This window comes from Chenopodium quinoa, unplaced genomic scaffold, assembly GCF_001683475.1.
Source record: "Chenopodium quinoa cultivar QQ74 unplaced genomic scaffold, ASM168347v1, whole genome shotgun sequence".
NCBI lineage: Eukaryota > Viridiplantae > Streptophyta > Magnoliopsida > Caryophyllales > Amaranthaceae > Chenopodium > Chenopodium quinoa.
Window position 1 is genome coordinate 6071926 of NW_018743920.1, and position 18639 is coordinate 6090564.

An 18639-nucleotide genomic window follows, 5' to 3' on the forward strand; every position below is an offset into this window, starting at 1 on the left:
AATGGAGTAATATTAGACTTTGCTAAGAAAATAAACTTGATTCATATTATTGATGTTAAAGAAATTACTTTAAAGCATCACTTTTTTTGTTAGGTAGATTTCTCTATGAAAAATACGAATCGGTTAATTATTTTTTTTTAAAAAAAAATTAGACTTAATGTGCATGGCACGGGGCCTAAGCTAGTACTCTTATTTTATTTTTATTTTTATCAAAACATAAAAAATTTACTACTTTTTATATTATTTATTTATCGATATACTATGGTCAACTTTCTATTTATTTATTTATTTTGTCAAAGTTGAATATGAATTTATACGGAGTACTTTAATATAAAAAAGAAAAAAAAAATTATCACATTTGATCTTTTTACATTCATGTCAATGTAAGTTGTCATACTAATATAAACAAAATATAATAATAGCCAAATAAATGCACAAGAATCTTTCAATAAATAAATAAATAAATGCACAAGAAATTTGTCAAAAAAAATGCAATAAATGCTATGCAATGAAAATGAGAGGAATATCATCGAATATAACGGGAGAGTATTTCAGATCAACAAGGGTTGTTAACTTGTTTTTAAAAAGTGTGAAAACCCCGTCAAAAAAAAAAAAAAAGAAGTGTGAAAACAGGAAAATAAAAAATAAAAATATATATATATATAAATATATATATATATATATATATATATATATATATATATATATATATCATTGCAAAATGGAAAAACAGTAATTCGTAATTGAAACTTTGAAATAGCTTATCCTTATCTTGAATGTGGAGGAAAGTGATAATTTATATGGATAAAAAGCAACGGGGGGATTTCTTCCAAAAAAAAAATAATAAAAAAAATATTACTCCAAATCTTTTATATTTTCTTCATACAAAAATATTCTTTTTGTGTGTTTATAATTTTTACATACACATTTACCTAAATATATTATTCCATTTAATTAATTATCTGATAAATGGAGTAATATTAGATTTTGCTAAAAAAAATAAAAACCCCATAGACGTTTTTTTTTTTTAATATAGATACGGATTGTAATTATTATCTAATACAATGTAATTATTACTAGCTGTACACTACTTGTTTTCCCCGTTTTATAGGAAACCATATATATCTCATGTAATAGTTATTATTATCGTCACAAACTATAATTCAACAATCAACTCTTTTCCATCTAATTAACAAAATAAAGAAATATTACCCACATTCATTTATAAACTAATAATCAACCTTGCATGTGAAAAAGAAGATGGATTGTGATGAACATAATTTAAGGTCAACTAGAAAATATCAATATAGTCAATTTGATATGCAACATCATACATATATTAGCAATCTCACTCATAAGAGTTATTAAAAGCAATGCTATATATCATTAAAAACCAAATCATACTCGTAATATTAGTTTTTGATTATGACATCAACTATCTTTAAACAATTATCCATTTGCTCAGTGAAATTGTGTCGTCATTCAAATGTAAGTAATGTCACTACATAAAGTTCAAACAGTATTACGATCATCGTTAAAGACTTCAATGCATTCTCATAAAAAAAAAATTAGTCCATTAAATTTAATCCAAGTTCATCATAATCACTTAATAATTTAATCAAGTTAGTAGGTTGCTCGAGTAGAGCTAGACTTATAACCCAATGTGTATACTACATAACAAATAAAAACTAGCACTTAATATACCAATATACCAAAAACATGTCATCTATAGTACATAGTATAAGATATAAACTTAACTTATAATTATGTCTCAATATTCTCAAATACCATTATTTAATTCTTATGTAGCATATGATTCAGCATATACATCACATAGTTTCACGTTAAGTATAAACACTTTAGAGAAATTATATCATTTCAAAAAAGAACGAAAAAAAATAAAATATTTTACCTTAAAGAAATCAAATAGATTAATAACAGAGAACAATTCCGTAAAAGTGAAGTGCGATACGGGGTTGCTTTAGCTATGAAATAGATTCATATATTTTGTTAAGCAAAAAGCCTATTTGGTCATAGCTGTCAACATAAACAATGCCCTCAATCATATACGAAGTAGTAAACCATATATTAATAACGGCATGTCGACATTTCGTCAATAATCAAATAATCGATTTATCACCAGACAAAGCAAATGAACCACATTAATTTTCTTTAATCCTGAAATTGTCTTAGCCAGAGTACTAATTGCAAGCAAGCAACTTAAACTCCATCTAAAACTCAATTCATAAGTTTAGACCATTAATTTATATCACTAAAATAATAGAGATACGAAGTATATAGAATAACAAACTCTGTAAATACAAAGTACTTGTGGACATGCAATTCTAGTAACCCAACAGACAATTTGATAAAGTAATGCCTATTTTTTTTTTCCTCATACGTATCCAATTTGAAACACGAGTTAAATTAAAATGAATTATATAGGGGATTAGGAAGTTTTACCTGATTAGGAACAAATTATTGGATGTGTTCTTGTTATCAACTTGAACTGGTTTTCCCTCATGATAAGAATTAGTATAATTGGGTACAAAGATTCTTCGAATGAGGACTTTGCAATTGGCAAATCTCACATCACATAACTTCGTTGATATTGCTTCAGATCGATCATGTGAGATATTTCCATCTCCAAATTCGTTAAAAAAAAATGGTTGTTTACATCCTAATTTATTTATTATTATTTCTTTTTTTTCCAAATCGAAATCATGGAAGGGATCAACGACTTTTGATGGTAGATTTATAATCTTAATCGGTCGCTAAGAACTTTGGTGCTGAGTTGATATATATATATATATATATATATATATATATATATATATATATATATATATATATATATAGGATTTCCTTGTAGAATAATAAGTCTAATATATCTAGAACTAGGTTAGGTACCGTACCATGTACGGTACGTTATTTTAATTACTTTTGACAAATTAATTTATTTATAGCATAAAATATAAAAACTGGTTTAATATCTTTAATATTAAACAAATTTGAAGTAATATGAATATTTGATCAAAATCATATTCTTAAAAAATATTCCACCAAAATACATCTTCTTGAAAAAGATTATATATATCCGTATTATTTCGTAATTAATTGAGTATCTATGTAAAAATGGTAAATATTATTTTTCATTTATATAGTTAACAAAAACAAACTTTTTTATAAATATAACTTCCTTAAATAAAATTAGTAATTAATTATTAAAAAAAATATACTAAGAACACACCAGAAATTGACACATGTCATTGCTGGTGTGTCTTTTAGTATATAGTTATTGATATCCTAGAATAATCATAAGGGTATAATGGACATTCACTAAATACATATATTATATAACATTTTTTTTATTTTATTTTTATTTTTTTAATAATAAATAACTGTATTTTTGTATTTTTAGGCCAATTGATTTTTTCTTACTTGAGATTTTTTTTTTTCCTTACAACTCGTACTACTAGTAGTACTTGAGATAATTAGGGATAGATATTGTTTAAAATATGACCATGATTCAAGGAAATTGCTACGTATGTTTTTTTTTGGTCACAAAACAAAAAAAAATAAAAAAAAAATAATAATGTTTCAATGCAATTTAGATCTTTTTTAACACAACTGTAATTCCGTTTTTTTTTTAAGGAAACCAATTAATTATTTTTTACTTGAGATATTCAAAGCTCGTCAATGGTAAATAAAAAACAAAATAAATACTTAATATGGAGTACTTAACAATTAATTTGTTTGTAATGACTTTAAATGCATGCATGTGTAATTGTTAAATAATCTCTTAAAATCTAAAATATATCTAGAAAAAATAATATCAAAACGTATATAGAATTCAAAATCAATACTAATATTTTAAAACAGGAAGTTGGAAGAACACTTGTCCTCTTCTTGTTTTAATATATTTTTCAAATTCTTTTTTTTATTTTGGTTTTTCCTTTTTCAAATTCTTTTTTTTTTTCCTTTTTTTTAAATAATATTTTTTTACAAAAAATTAAATCAAACGTTGCCTCTATCCTATTTTTTTTCCATCCCAATTCCTAAAGTATATTGATCATGCCTTTTCCCTAATATCAATGAAGCGTTATAATTCACTTTTTATTTTTTTCATTTTTACCTATTATTTCTTTTCTTATTGTTCATCTTTGGTTTCTTTAATAGTCCGCTTACCATTCCTATACGTTTTATATTTCAATTCCCTAAAAAAAAAACAAAAAAAAAAAAAAAAAAATTAATTAGATTTCCTTTGCTTCTCTTGGTAAATTTCAATGTAATATTTTACCATTATGTTGTTTATTTTCCCTTCTCTCACCATTCTCCTCTTTGTTTCCTCTTTCTCTCAATTATTCCTCTCTTTCACCCTATGTATATATATTTTTAATTTAATTCAAGTTAATTTACAAGTTTTTTTTTATATATATATATTGTTTTAAAATATTCGTTTTCAAATTTTTTTTTAATGATTTTGAATTTAATCATCTTTAAAAGCAATATTATTTTTTGGAATTTTAATTAGGTTTTTATAAAGATTTGTTTTGTATGTATTTAAATTTGATCGGTTTTTTTTCCAAATTTGTTTTTGAAAATTCATTTTTTAAATTATTATTTTTTGTGAAATTTGTTTTTAATTATTGGGTTTTTCTACATGGTGACCTCGTTTTTTTGACTTTTCTACGTTGTGACCTGACAAATATGAATTTCTAGCTGTAACCCTAAAATACGAAAAGTCACTACATGGTGACCTCGCCGTTAAACTGCTGTTAGTTGCTTCCGTTAACTTTAACTATTTTCATTAGTGGGGCCCAACCACCGTCCAGCCACCTTCCAGCCACCCCACTGCCACCCCCTCCGTCATCCACCTTCTAGCGACCCCACTGCCACCCCCTCCGTCATCCACCTTCCAGCCACCCCACTGCCACCCCCTCCGTCATCCACCTTCTAGCGACCCCACTGCCACCCCCTCCGTCATCCACCTTCCAGCCACCCCACTGCCACCGTAACCCAGCTCTACTTTTCTACCTCACGCCCGCACACACCAAGCCACAGCCCACTGAATCACCTCACGCTACCACCAAAAACCACCAGCCATCTCCAATTCACAAGCCCGCAATTGCAGCGGCAACCACCAATCACAACCGCACGAAAAACCGCCAGCCATTACAATTCAAGTCGCCCAACCCCAATTTCAGCCAATTTCGGCTCAATTTGAAGAACCCATGGCAGCAATTCAGCCCCTTCCTCTGCCCTGAAACCCATTCCCTTCCCCTGCACTGTGGTGATGTTCGCATAGGGGTACGGTGGGGCTCGCGTCGTCGGGGGAGGGGATTGAGCGTGTGGTATCGGCGGGGAGGTATTGTTCGCCGGAGAAGAAGGCTGTGTGTGGTGGTCTTTGGGGTTAAGGGGCTCTTTTTTTGTTTTGGACTGGTGCCATGTTGATGGTGGTCGCGATTGTCTGGTGGTTATGGAGGGAAGAAGGGTATGGTGGGATGGTGGTTCTAGGGTTTGGGTTTGGGTGGTGGTGGGGATGGGGAAGGGGAGGGGGTGGGTCGCTGGAAATGGAGGGGGAAGGGTGGCTGACGAAGGGGGTGGCAGTGGGGTGGCTGGAAGGTAGCTGGACGGTGGTTGGGCCCCACTAACGGAAATAGATAAAGTTAATGGAACCAACTAACGGCGAGGTCACAATGTACTGACTTTTCGTATTTTAGGGTTACAGCGTAGAAATTCATATTTGTCAGGTCACAACGTAGAAAAGTAAAAAAAAAACGAAGTCACCATATAGAAAAACCCTTAATTATTTTTACATGAATCTACCATTTTTCAAAGATTTTAATAAATTTCTATTTTCATTGTTTACAGACTTGCTTTTTTAATTTTCATTAAGAAAATTTTTAACTTCGACTTTGCTTGTGGTTTTCATTTAAGATTTTTAACACTGTTTTTGTAAAATTTTGAATTAGATCTACAAAACTATGTTTTTAATTTGGATAATTTTTTAATGTACGATTTAAAATTGCTTTTGATTTTTTTTTTTTTTTTTTTTTTTTTTTTTTTTTTACAGTTGTTTGTAATGTTGATTTGATTTTTTTTTTTAAAAAACCAATCTTATCTTAATGTTTGTTTATGAGTTGATAAAATTCATATTTGGCTTATCTTTATTTTTTGATGATGGATTATCTTTTCCGTTTTTAATTCATTGGTTTGGATTTATATTTTTTTGAAAAGACTTTTTTTTTTTCTTTTATCTATTTCTAAATTTGACAATTCTATTTTTTAAGATATTTTACTCTACAAGATACTATTTGTCTTTGATGTACTCAATTTAATGTTTTTTTTAATTTATGTTTTTCATTTTGGTGCTCCTTTCAAGTATTGTTGAGTCATTTATTTATTTATTAATTATGATTTTGTGTGTTTTGTAGGTGAAAATCCATTATTCAACAACTAAACAATATATTGGATGGTAGCTACATCAATTTTGTGAGAAGAAATTGTAATAATTTAAGATTTTTTAGCTGATTAGTTATGTACAAATGATTATATATTCCTTTGCATTCTAAATAGTGTTAAATAATTACAATCAAAATTGAAAGTATTAGTGTTTAATTATGCTTAATGATGTTTTTGGATGCATAAATAAAAATAAAAATTGTTCTTGACAGTCAATAAACACGCATATTTATTGGGTGTTTTTATTTAATTAAGAATTTCAACAACTCTATCGTTTAATTGCATTAATATATACTTTAATAATTTTCATTACATGCTTTGTTACTCCTATATTGGTAGATAGTTTGCTTTATGCAATATGTATTTCTCCACACATGATATGAGGTAATACAACTTTTTAATTAAGAAATGAAAATTATAAGTAGTATTTCTTCAATGCAATTTAGATTTACATATAATTTGATTTAAATTAAATGTGGAACAATTCAAGTATACAATAAAAAAATCTTTAATCAAATTATTAAAAAATATTTAACTAACAATTTTAACACGTGCATCGCATGGGCTAAATACTAGTTAATTATAAAATCATTACTTTTATATGTTTATAAAACTTGAGGGATCGATGTAAGTTCATGATGATTTCAAGTAAAGTTAATCAAATAAAAGTTTGAAGATCAATGTTGATATTTAGTATATGATAATGGAAGATTAAGTTAATGATGATTTAAAGAATAAGGACACCATTAACGAAAGTTGAAATTTGGTTATTTATTTTTGTCTTGTTTCATTTTTGATTCATACAAAATCATTTATTGGATTTTTTTTACATACTTACATTAGATTTTATCATTATTTATTAACGTAATTGAAACAATAAGATATAGAAAAAGATTTTGTCATAATTCCCCAAATAATGCCCTCTAAAATCAAACAAAAAGGCAAAATTACGAAATGAAAGATGAGGGAATATTTTTATTCCAAAAAAAAAAAAAAAAAAAAAAAAAAGATGTGGGAATATTTTCCTTCAATATTAAACTACACCAAGTCAGCCTATATACAAGCTATGAGCCTCTCATAAGGCGTAACAGTAGGCATACAATAAGGAAACTAATTGTTTTTTTTTTTTTTTTTTTTTCTAAGAAAAACTAATTGTTATCCTTGGACTACAAGGCTACACAATAAAATCTATACACAAAATATTAACACGTCAGTCTTTAAGATATTTTTTTATTTTTTTTTTCACCACAAACTAACTCCCAAGTTCATCAATGGTATTGTAGCTTCAACATTCAACAATGGCGCATTACTCAAAAATTATATGACTAATAAAAATTAAACACGAAATCGTATGACTAATAAAAATTAAACACGAAATCACAAGATAATACGTGATTTTTTTTAACTAAATTATGTATACATATAATTAAATTGATTTCAATCTCAATATCTCAATCTTTTAAAAAAAAAATTGACTCATTAATTGATTTAAGTTGACGCATAAATATCATGATTATACATTAATAATATTGGTCTTATATATACTTTGGTAATTTAAGGATGAGATTTGGACAAAAACTAAAGGTTGAAGGTTGAAGATGGAGTGAGCCATTAAAGAAGGTTGAAACTATCAATATGAGTATGAAGCTATCAAAATGATTTTGAAAGAAATCATATGAGAATTATTCAATTGATTGTTAAAATTTAGATAAATACTAAATATAAGTGTATATAAAAAATTTACACTTAAAAAAAAAAAATTACCCTCTAAAAGTAAGAAAACAAACAACACTTTGATGACTGGTCGCTGACTTGTCATGACTTTAATGATGTGTAAATTAGATTTTTTACTTTTTTAAAAATATAATATTTAAAGGCTAAGATTAAGGAGCAAAGAATATCAACGGTTCAGATTATTTAATCTCTTATTGTAGTCATCCGTAGTCGTCCGTAGTCGACAACTATGCTAGAAGCATCAGATATACAACTAATGGCATGGATCGAAGATGTGAAATTGAGAATAAATTGGACTGAATATTGTGAACTTTTAAAATTTTTAAAAGTAAAATGTTCATGGCTTTTCTTTGCATGAGAACGTAAATGCTCTTTACTACATTAATACTACTTCCGTTTCTTATTATGTGCAACAAAAAAACTAATTTATATCTCACAAATAATACCCCATTGTTGCACATAATAAGAAACGGAGGTAGTATATACTCTACGAATCAGCATACAGACATCTATCAAATTAAATTTAGAAGAATTGAAAAATTGCTTATTAATCATTACTGCTATAATCATACTCATATACATAAATAAGATTTGAAAACTACTCCCCGTATGATAGTAAGAAATTTTTTGGATCATAAATCAGATTTCATTTCACTAGTTGTCTAGTTGTATGTACGTAGTACTACATATATCGTAAATCCCTATTATAATTAGTATATAACATCAATTATAATACTTCATATAGTGTAGGATAATGTAAGAAAAAGTGAAGGTCAAGGTTTGAAGCTCAAACCTTCAAAAGCAGTTGATCTAAAATCGTTGGATGAAGTTTCCACAAGTATCAAGTTAGTAAGGCTTGGCCTGTTTGTCCAAATTGGTTCGTGCAACAACTATACTTGTTGTATATAGAGGACAACGTGACCATGTTGAGTTTAAACACAATCGTTGTAAGTATGGGATTTGCACTAGCAGCATGACCTTTCAAATTCTGCATAAGTGCATGATCTATTGTAATAAGGTTTTTTAGTTTGTTCTAGCCAAACTTTAGCTACCATTATTTGCCTTGCATTGTCATATTCTCGATCAACATGACCTCTCTAAAGGAATGACAATGAATGGTTAAAGGGTTTCTCCTCTTTTCTTCAATCCTCTATTCCTACTACCTCTTCGTTCTCTTGATCGGAGCTTGGATTCTTTATTTTACATGCTTTTGGGAGGCCTACAAATGGATCAAACACTACAAATGCTCCTATATGGATGAAAAAAGGTGCGCTTAAAATAAAATACCATTATAATAATGGTTTCATTTCTATTTAGTTAGTGCACCATTTTCCTAAAATGTAAATTTCATAATAGTTGCATTATTTTCTTATTAAGTATTTTGTACAGTTATTATTGTAGAATGACCTATATGTCCTTACTTTTTTTTTAGCATGGATCAATTCCTATTTGCCTGAATTTATACTTCGTATAATTTAATTTTCTTTGCTTACAATATCCTTCACATGTCCCGACTTTTTCTCCTAAATGGTACAACGTAACTAAATAGAAATGGAGGAAGTTTTACTTATTATCAAGCAACATCTTTATGCAATTTTTGCCTCCATTGTACTAACTCAACTCCACCATAAACACTGAATTATATTAGACCACTACTATTCTACTAGCTACCTCACTTAGAATGATATAATTAAGGAAAATGGATGAGAATCATTTGAAATCAAATCAAGTTGATTTAAACAAACTAGATATTAATTTGGTTTGAGTTCTTGTCAAGCCTTACATTATCACATTCAAAAACACAATCGATCTTAAGTAAAATAATCCACCCGACTTGTGTACTATTCATCCTTCAAACATGTAGATATCATTCTTGATCTTTAAACAAGGCTTCTCTCCATTTAGCTTAACAATATTGCCTTAGTATTTATGCATTCTTAGCGGTATAAAAAAAAATAACCTAATTAAACCCAATCTAACTCGAAAACGACCCAATTCGTAATTTGACTTGCAAGAATACAATGATTTAAACTCCACCTAGCTAGATCTAAACCAAACCCGACCTAGTTACCTAAACTGCTTCCCACTATATCAAGAGAGTCCGAGATATTTTGCATTTTGGTCCAGTTTTGGGCTAAAGCCCACTGGCCAGAGCTTTAGAAAATCAGACCATATCCTCCAATTCACAGAATAAAAGTCCAACCCAGGTTAAATAAATGTCAGAAGCCCTCTGATTCCAAATCTTTTTTTAACTGTCTTTCTAATTTCTCTCTCTGACGACAAATTCTCCGACCTCCGGCAACTAGTCACCGGGAAATTTAGTACGCCGCCGTTTCATTCTGAATTTCTGAAGCCGCTTAGTGGTTCGTTTATTTTCCCCTTTTCTTGACCGCGAAATACAAATTTTCTTTTCTAATATTGTATGTTCTTTGATTCTGCTCTGACTTTGGATCGTCTTTTTGCACCTAATTATATGATATTATCTGAATTATGTTTGTTCTTCTTGAAATTATTGTTGATTGTTATGTTGTTGCATTTATTTTAGTTCCAGTGTTGTTAATTGTTAAATTCATAAGGTTCATTGCTAGATTTCAACAATAATTATTGAAATTGATTTTAAATTTCTATTTTACAAGTGATAAATACAGTGATTTTAGCTATACTATTGCTAAATTTTTTATTAATTCTACTTTGCTTCAATTATGGATTGGTATTATAAGTTTAATATGGCGAATTCTTGTTTAACTAGATTAGATTACTATTGTTCGTTACTTTTCAATTCAAATTGCAATTTATTGTTGTGGGATATCAATAATTCTCGCATTGATGTACTCATGCACAGATTTTGTAAGCTTCAATAGATTTTTGCTAATCAAAATTGATTTCTTGATTATGCAAACTTAATTTACTCATCTGAACTTATGTATTGATTCACTTGGTGTTTTTGTTTGAATGTGGTTTTCTTATCAGAATTGATTACCGCTGAAACTGATTTTTATTAGCTAAATTGAATAGGGCCTTTTAATATAACAAATGTCAAATTTTAGTCAATTAGTCATGAAATGGACTTCTTAAGTAGTTGCATTTCAATAAAGTGATATATTGAGGATAAATTTGGTCATAATTTTGGAAGAATATTAAAATAATGTTGAATCAATTAATTTGGTAAGACGTGATTCTTACGATAAAGTATCAAGGTCTCTTATATCAATTGTGATTATTGTCTTATTTTTTTCAGATAGGAAGATTGCATTGATTTTACTGTCAATAAGGGTTCCGCCACTTCCCAAAATTTTAAGAACGGAAGAGGACATGGAGAGTGAAGCAGAGAAGAATTGGAGTGAACAAGTGGAAGATTTAGTAGATTCCGGAGACATAGAGGCTGCAATATCCCTCCTTGAATCCCTAATTTTAAAGCTCGAGACCCTAAATTCATCAGATTCACAGCTTCAATTAGCCTCTGCACTCCTTGAAGTGGCCAAGCTTTACTCCTGCAAAGGCCTCTCTCTCAAATCTGATGACGCTCGATCTCGTGCTTCAGCCATCAACCTCCGCTCCCTCTCACCTTCTTCTATTTCCTTTATGTCAGTATTTCCTTCCATTTTACTTTTAAATTGTAATTTTAGAATTGGATTGGTATTGATATTTTTAATCCTTATTTCAGTGAAACTTCCGCAACAGAAGAAAAATCTGGGGTTTCTAATAGCAATGATTTGCCTTGGATTAATTTAACCAGAGATGGTAAAGTATTTATTTTGTTATTTGAAACGTTAAATCATCATGCGGCCTGTGCCTCCTTTAAAAGTTACATATTTGATTGATTAGTTATATGTCTGCTTTGATGGCAGGGGATTATGACTTATGTTCAAAATCTTCAACTGACAATGTAGCTCCTCAGGAGTCTTCAGATGACGGTATAATTTGCTCCCTGCTATTAACCTAATTCTGTCATTTTAGGTGCTTTCTTAGTCTGCAGAAATGTGCTCTGTTATAAATTCAATTTGTTGTGGTGACCATAGTAAAATGACTTAAATTCTTAGTCCAGAGGGAGTATGAAGACTATGAATGTAGTTAGCAAGGACACCGAAAAGTTATTAAACTTCCTTATAATGCTGAACTCAAACAACTTAATGATACAAAAATGAAGGGATTCCACGCAAACAGCATTATTCTCTTTGTTACCTCCCTGCTGGACCTTATCCACACTAAGTTGATTATGCTTATTGATGAAGAAAAATCAGATTAAAAGTGGATTTTATCAGAGATTTCTTGAGGAAGAACTAAACAATGTGTACAGAAGGCTGCGGTACACTTCAATTTCTGATCTTGAGTTATTAAAACCCTTATGAAGCTTAATTAGGCTAAGCTTTCTTGATATAAACATTCAACACTGCTGATAACATTAATCTTGAGTTTTGATCCTAGATTTGGCCTACCCAGGATTTTTCATTGAACTGTGTTAAGAAAGAGGCTCCCCTGTACTGTGCTGCTTAGCTTAGCAATTGAAGAAATCAGTGTGCTTAATTGAGATCTAACCAGCGTTAATGTTGATATTTGGTTATCTTTTTCTTCTATAACACTTCAAAATACTAAATTGCATTATAGCTCTATGGTAAAAGGTATTCAGTTTTTTGCTGAAGAGGAACTTTATAAATATTTTTTAAAATTTTTTGTGAGTACTCCTTAAACTGCTAGAGTGTGCTAGTATGGTAACTAATTCCATTGTCTTAAACTTCCTTATAATGCTGAACTCAAACAAATTTTTTGTGAGTACTCCTTAATTATGTATCTTACTTTCAACTTTTCAAGAAATCTTATTTCAATTATTGTGGATTTATGCAATTTTTTTGGTTGCTTTTGGTGACTCAAATAATTTGCTTGACATAAGTTATATAGTATAATAGTATAATACATTGATGCTATGATAAGTAATAAATTTGGGTATAATCCACAATACCTAGGAAGATGAAAGATTCCCAACAAATTTAAGGACCCCGGGATGCCAAGTTGGTAATATAAACACTATTTCTTGCGCCTCTGCACTACCAACGCAACATAATTCCAAAATAGTCGCATAGCTTAACCAAACTCATTCTTGGGATTTTATATACCTATTGATATGCCTCTTATGGTTCCAAATCAACTTATATGACCCTAGGTGACAACCCACTCATTCACTTCAATTTTGGAAAAATTTCCAAAATTGGCTCAAAAGCATGGATTATAGTTCTTTAGGGACCATTTTTTAATTTCCCGAGTAGGAAAGAAAACAGGCTGAGGTGTTTCTCGTGGACCCCACGATCTTGAAAGTCCATTTGGGTGATAGGAATTGTTGGATTTGCATTTAAACTATCAATTTAGTCGTTTTTAACTTATGTTTCTATTTAAAGCCATCATGAGACTTTATATGACGCCATATATGTTTCCAAACAATATTATTTTACCTTGGTATGCATTCCCTATATTACAATATTGGTCTCAAAAACTCCTAAATTTGTCCAATATAGCCTTCAGTTTTGAACATTTTTCGACTATTTTTTTTATTATTTGGGAAGTAAAGAAGAGGTTGGAGTGATTCTTATGTTCCCGAAGTGTCCATTTTCCCTTCAAATCGTCAATTTAGCTGCAGTGTACATATCAAGTACATACACCTCACTCTTAACTAACTCAAGGCTACTATGGGCTAATATATGACTGACTAGTGAGCATATATGGTTCCAAGTAACATATTTGACCCCAGGATGTATCCTCTACCATCCCGAAAGTTTTAGACATTGGTCTCGAAAATAGGTCCAAAAGTGTGCGTCTAACTTTCAGTTTTGGACAATTTTCAACTTTTTTGGATCTGGAAAGGAAAGAGGTTTGGGTGATTCCCATGGATCCTAGGACAACCTAGGAGGCTATCTGGGTGGTTGGAACCATCTCCTTTGCCTTTAAACTATTAATTTATCCGTTTACAACTTATGCCTCCTTTCTTTGACTTTAGGTCACCATGGGATTTTATGTGATTGACTACTGGCAGTTTATGGTTCCAAACAACATTATATGACCCAAGATTCGTCCTCTATGATCTTGTGACTTTTGAACACGGGGTTTTGAAATCTTCGAAATTAGTCTGTTTTCATGTATTTTAGCCTTCAAATTTGGCTTTTGGAGAACATTTTTTGACTTGACCAGATTATGCATTAATGTTATTCTTGGGTTTTTCAAAGGGCTTGGAACGCCTACATAGTGCCCGGAATCATCTCATTCATGCCTTGACCCACCCTACGTTATCATGTTTTGTGATGCCTTGGCTGGCCTTGCATTGTCTTGCCGTCCTAGGCCTTTTATTCCCTTGCTTTGTCCCTAAGGCAAGCCTATGCCAACAACATGGTCATGCCTTGGAGCACTAACACCCAAATGGTCATTGGCATCAGCATCATTGTCCTTGACCCTATCCCGTACTTGGCATTTTTTAGCACCAAAGGAACATCGCACCCTCATTTAGCAAAATATTAGTTTTCTTAGGATTTTTTTTTTTTTGGGGGCGCTTGGGGGGGGGGGGGGGGGGGGGGCTCAACTTTCATCATTAGATACTTTAATTTTTTATTAGTAAAATTACTCTTAAAGTTGATATTGCGATAATATACATTAAGACTATTCTAATGACATTTTACATAAAAACATTGTTGTACATATTAGTAAAAGAAAGTGGCAAAAGTTTGTGTATTGATAGTGCAAAAGTCAAATTGTTGCTATTACTTTGGTACCAAGGAAATTGTTGATAAATTTTTCATCTTCTTTCTTTAATGGGACTTTAGCTTCCTGTTGTAGAAGGAACAGTTTGCACTTAGCAAAGAAGACACTTCTATTTTTTTATCAACGTGGATTTAATTGGTGATATATTATGGTAATTCTTGCCTTGTGAAAGACTTGTATTTTTTTCAGGGACTGATGATCTTGTATTCTGTTGTTGATACAATTTTCTGTTAGATATTATATGGTGAATAACTTTTTATAATGTTGTTTTCCTTGGCGATAAGACTGGGAAGCTATAGCAGATCGTGCACCAGATGAGTTGCTCCCTGCACAATGCTTGCCAGAGGTTTCAAAGCTTACATTGTATGACACAGAGGTGGAGAAGAAGGTCCCAAACAGACGTGGGAGGGGAACCTTCACATATAAGAAACAAGGAATGTACAGTGATGAGCAAATCAACGACTCTATTTCCTGTGACACATCAGATGAGAATGTTCATGAAAAGTCTGAAAAGATTTTGGAAGGGAAAAAATGTGAGTGAGACTTCTTTGTTGATTGTAGAGAAGTATTGATTTATGTTCAGCCATTTTACTCTGATTTAGCAACTTGGAATTGAAAGGAAGGGGAAGGAAAAAGGAGGAAAGGGAGGGAGGTGATTGAGCTTTATATTTGTAGAGATAGTGTTAGTTGAAGAGGGAGGGAAAATGGATCCTTCCCCATTCCTTCCTTCGTACAACTCTTTATCCAAACAAAGGGATTTGCTCCCTTCTTTTCCTTCCTTCCCTCCCTTTCTGTCCATTTCCTTCTATCCAAACAATTTGTTAATGTTTGTTATAAAGTCTTATGGAAAAAGACAGAAGTTTCAATTATGCATATCTACAAGCTATCTTGTCAAGTAGATGCTATTCTGTTTGCTTGATTAGCTGCCTATATCACTGCAATTTATTTAAATATTGGTATATTTGTGCTGCATGTAAATATTGAAAATAGCTGCTTATTTATTTATTTTGTTACTTTGTGTTAGCTTTATATGGAACACATCATGTCCTTGTCTTGGATGGATTCCACCCGAGTACGACAACAATAGATTTGGAGAGACTTTTCGAAGGTTTTAGAGACCGTGGATTTGCAATTCGTTGGGTTAAAGATACACTTGCTCTGGGTGTATTTCGAACTCCATCAACTGGTATGTGTGGCATGTCTGGTATGATATCGTTTATTGACATTTTAAAAGCTATTGACATCCTGGCAAACATACTCTGTTTCCTGATATTGAACCTTACTGGAACAGTATAAATCATCAATGGTAATTATTTTGAAAATGAATATTGTAACTTTTCTATTTTATGATGAGGCTATACATGTTAATTATGTGAATTTTTGCATGTATTCCTTTGCATTGGATTCTTCAAGAATTAGAAAAAGAATGATGGTGCTATATTGAGTGCCCAGTGAATCATTGATGTACGAAGATGCCTGTAATACGAAGATAGATTTGCCCCCCTTTCTGCCAATTTCAACTGCCTAGGTCTACTAGCTGTTGTATCCCTCGAAAAAATATACTAGGAAAATTCTACTAGCTTATCTGTTGCAGTAATTTGTAAATGTACTTTGGTCTATTTTCCTATTCTCTGTTTTATGGCATAGATAAACTGTTGGAAAACTGACCGTCCTATATGAGGAGTTACTGTCAACTTGCTATCAGAATACATTTTGCTGGGTTACATCCCTCACCCCCCCCCCCCCTCCCCTTCTGTTTGGGCCTTTGCATGTGTTATTTGTGGAGATAATCTGATTCAAGGTTTATGATTCAATCACACATGTACAAAAAAAAAATTGTTTGGAAATCAATACTTTCCTAGCTGTACATCTGCATCTTTGTACATTTTTTTATTATTATAGTATGATATTGAGTATTTATTATCTTTAGTTTATATTTTTAGAGCCACAGTTAATATACTTTTTTGATGACCATGAAAATGCAGCTCTTGAAGCCTTAAATAGTGTTCGTTGTTCTTTCAAAGTCCGGGTACTTGAGGAAGATGACCCCATGATGGGCTCCATTTCAATCAAAGGTATAATCTCTAAATCTGCAATTTTCTCTAGATGTGTTACTTGATACTTCAGCGCACTCTCATTATTTTGAATGTACCATGCCCATTATCAAGCAGTGTTCACTCAGTGTTCAGTGTATTTCTATACTTCTATGTGCCTAGTTTGGTTCTCTTCTATCTTGCTGTTTTTAGCTGCATATGCTGTCATACCCTATTGTATGTTGTTAGTACTCTAGTTTTAGCTGACTTGTTCTTCTGGTGTAAGTACTCTGTTGATCAGAGTGAGTGAAAGGAAGAAGTGTTACTCGTATGCTGTACTAAACATGTTCATTATAATGTTAGACTTGGACCCACCTCGGCAAAGACCTAAGACGTCTGCTAGAACTGCTCAGAGGCTGATTGCTCAAGAATTGGGGGTAAAGTTGCCATCAACCTTTGGGTCTACAGAGCTGAGGAAGCAAGAAGATGCTAGAAGGAACCGTATTGTTACAAGGCAAAATTTGAGGGATGAAGTTTGGGGGCCTGATGATACAAATTAAGGTAATTGCACGTATATTTGTCTCATGTATTTCTGTAGATGACTTAATGTTGTATGATTTATCATTTATGAGGTTGGCTTGTATAATGTTACTCGTACTACATTGTGTTTGATGAGTTAGGGCAGTTTTTTCAAGAAAGATAAGGCAGTTTTGTTAACAAAGTGGAGAATGTATATGTTTCATACACAAATATTCTTTGTACGATGGTAAATTAAAGAGTGTCAACAAGAAATACCGCTATAAAATCTGCATTTTTTTTTTTTTTTTAATGTTGCATGCTTGCAGCTGAGAAAGGATTTTCCCATCTTTGAGAACGGAGTTTTATGTCTGCTTTTAGACGCTATACTTTCCAATGTGTTTCTTATTTAGTCAGGCAATATAACACCATATTATACGGCATAATATGCTAAAAATACACCAGAGTCCAGAGGTTAGACAAACTATCCATAGTTCCATACTAGCTTATCTATCACGCCTCGACCCTCTCAAGTCGTAGCGAATTGTGAGTGTCCAACTATAGTGCTCTTATGAGCAAACCCAACAGCAGGTTCTTTCAGGTGATCAAAAAGTTTGTTTAACATTACAGGGATAAGGTAACTTTAGTGTTGAGTCATTTCATAGGTTTGGAATTTCTCTGTTTGGTGGGAACCATTTTCCATGGTCGTCAAACAATACAAGTACTCCATTATTTAAATGACAGCAACTGTGTCAAACACTCAACTCTTGTCCAAAAAAAGAAGAATAGAAAAAGAACAAAACTTAAATGATGTTTCTATTTTCACGCAAGTAATATTCAAAATTGAATTTGGTTGCTTACATGCAAATTGCAATTGAGTCCATGTAACATGCAATGGTTGACTAAGGAATTTTAAGTGGGTGGGGGAAGTGTAAGCCGTGAAGTATATTGCCTTCTAGACGTTGTCAAAGATCGAGCATAAACCAATTTTAGCGTTTACCTTTGAACTCGTTAACTTATAAACCTTGATGACATATATTTGGAGCCATTTGCAAATGCATTTAATTATAGTATGTGTTTTTCGACTATTTGACACTTGGACTTTGGAAATATAATACTCGTAATGTCAAAAGCTGATCGAGGTATATTC

The 18639-nt window shown here is 31.3% G+C and overlaps 1 protein-coding gene across 1 annotated transcript; it reads left to right on the forward strand.

The window, feature by feature from the left end:
• The first annotated feature begins 10425 nt into the window (after positions 1-10425).
• LOC110688165 lies at positions 10426-18218 on the forward strand. Its single transcript, XM_021864873.1, has 8 exons — positions 10426-10562; positions 11438-11783; positions 11864-11940; positions 12048-12113; positions 15225-15473; positions 15965-16126; positions 16926-17015; positions 17337-18218. The coding sequence occupies exons 2-8, from the start codon at positions 11512-11514 to the stop codon at positions 17531-17533; spliced, it is 1113 nt and encodes a 370-aa protein (XP_021720565.1). The 5' UTR covers positions 10426-10562; positions 11438-11511; the 3' UTR covers positions 17534-18218.
• The last annotated feature ends 421 nt before the right edge of the window (positions 18219-18639 follow it).

Bases quoted from the DNA above. Each gene is read 5' to 3' on its own strand.
- LOC110688165 (XM_021864873.1), top strand. From the start codon at position 11,512: ATGGAGAGTGAAGCAGAGAAGAATTGGAGTGAACAAGTGGAAGATTTA. The intron at 15,474-15,964 runs GTGAGTGAGACT...ACTTTGTGTTAG, and splicing joins GATTTTGGAAGGGAAAAAAT to CTTTATATGGAACACATCAT. The intron at 17,016-17,336 runs GTATAATCTCTA...TTATAATGTTAG, and splicing joins GGGCTCCATTTCAATCAAAG to ACTTGGACCCACCTCGGCAA.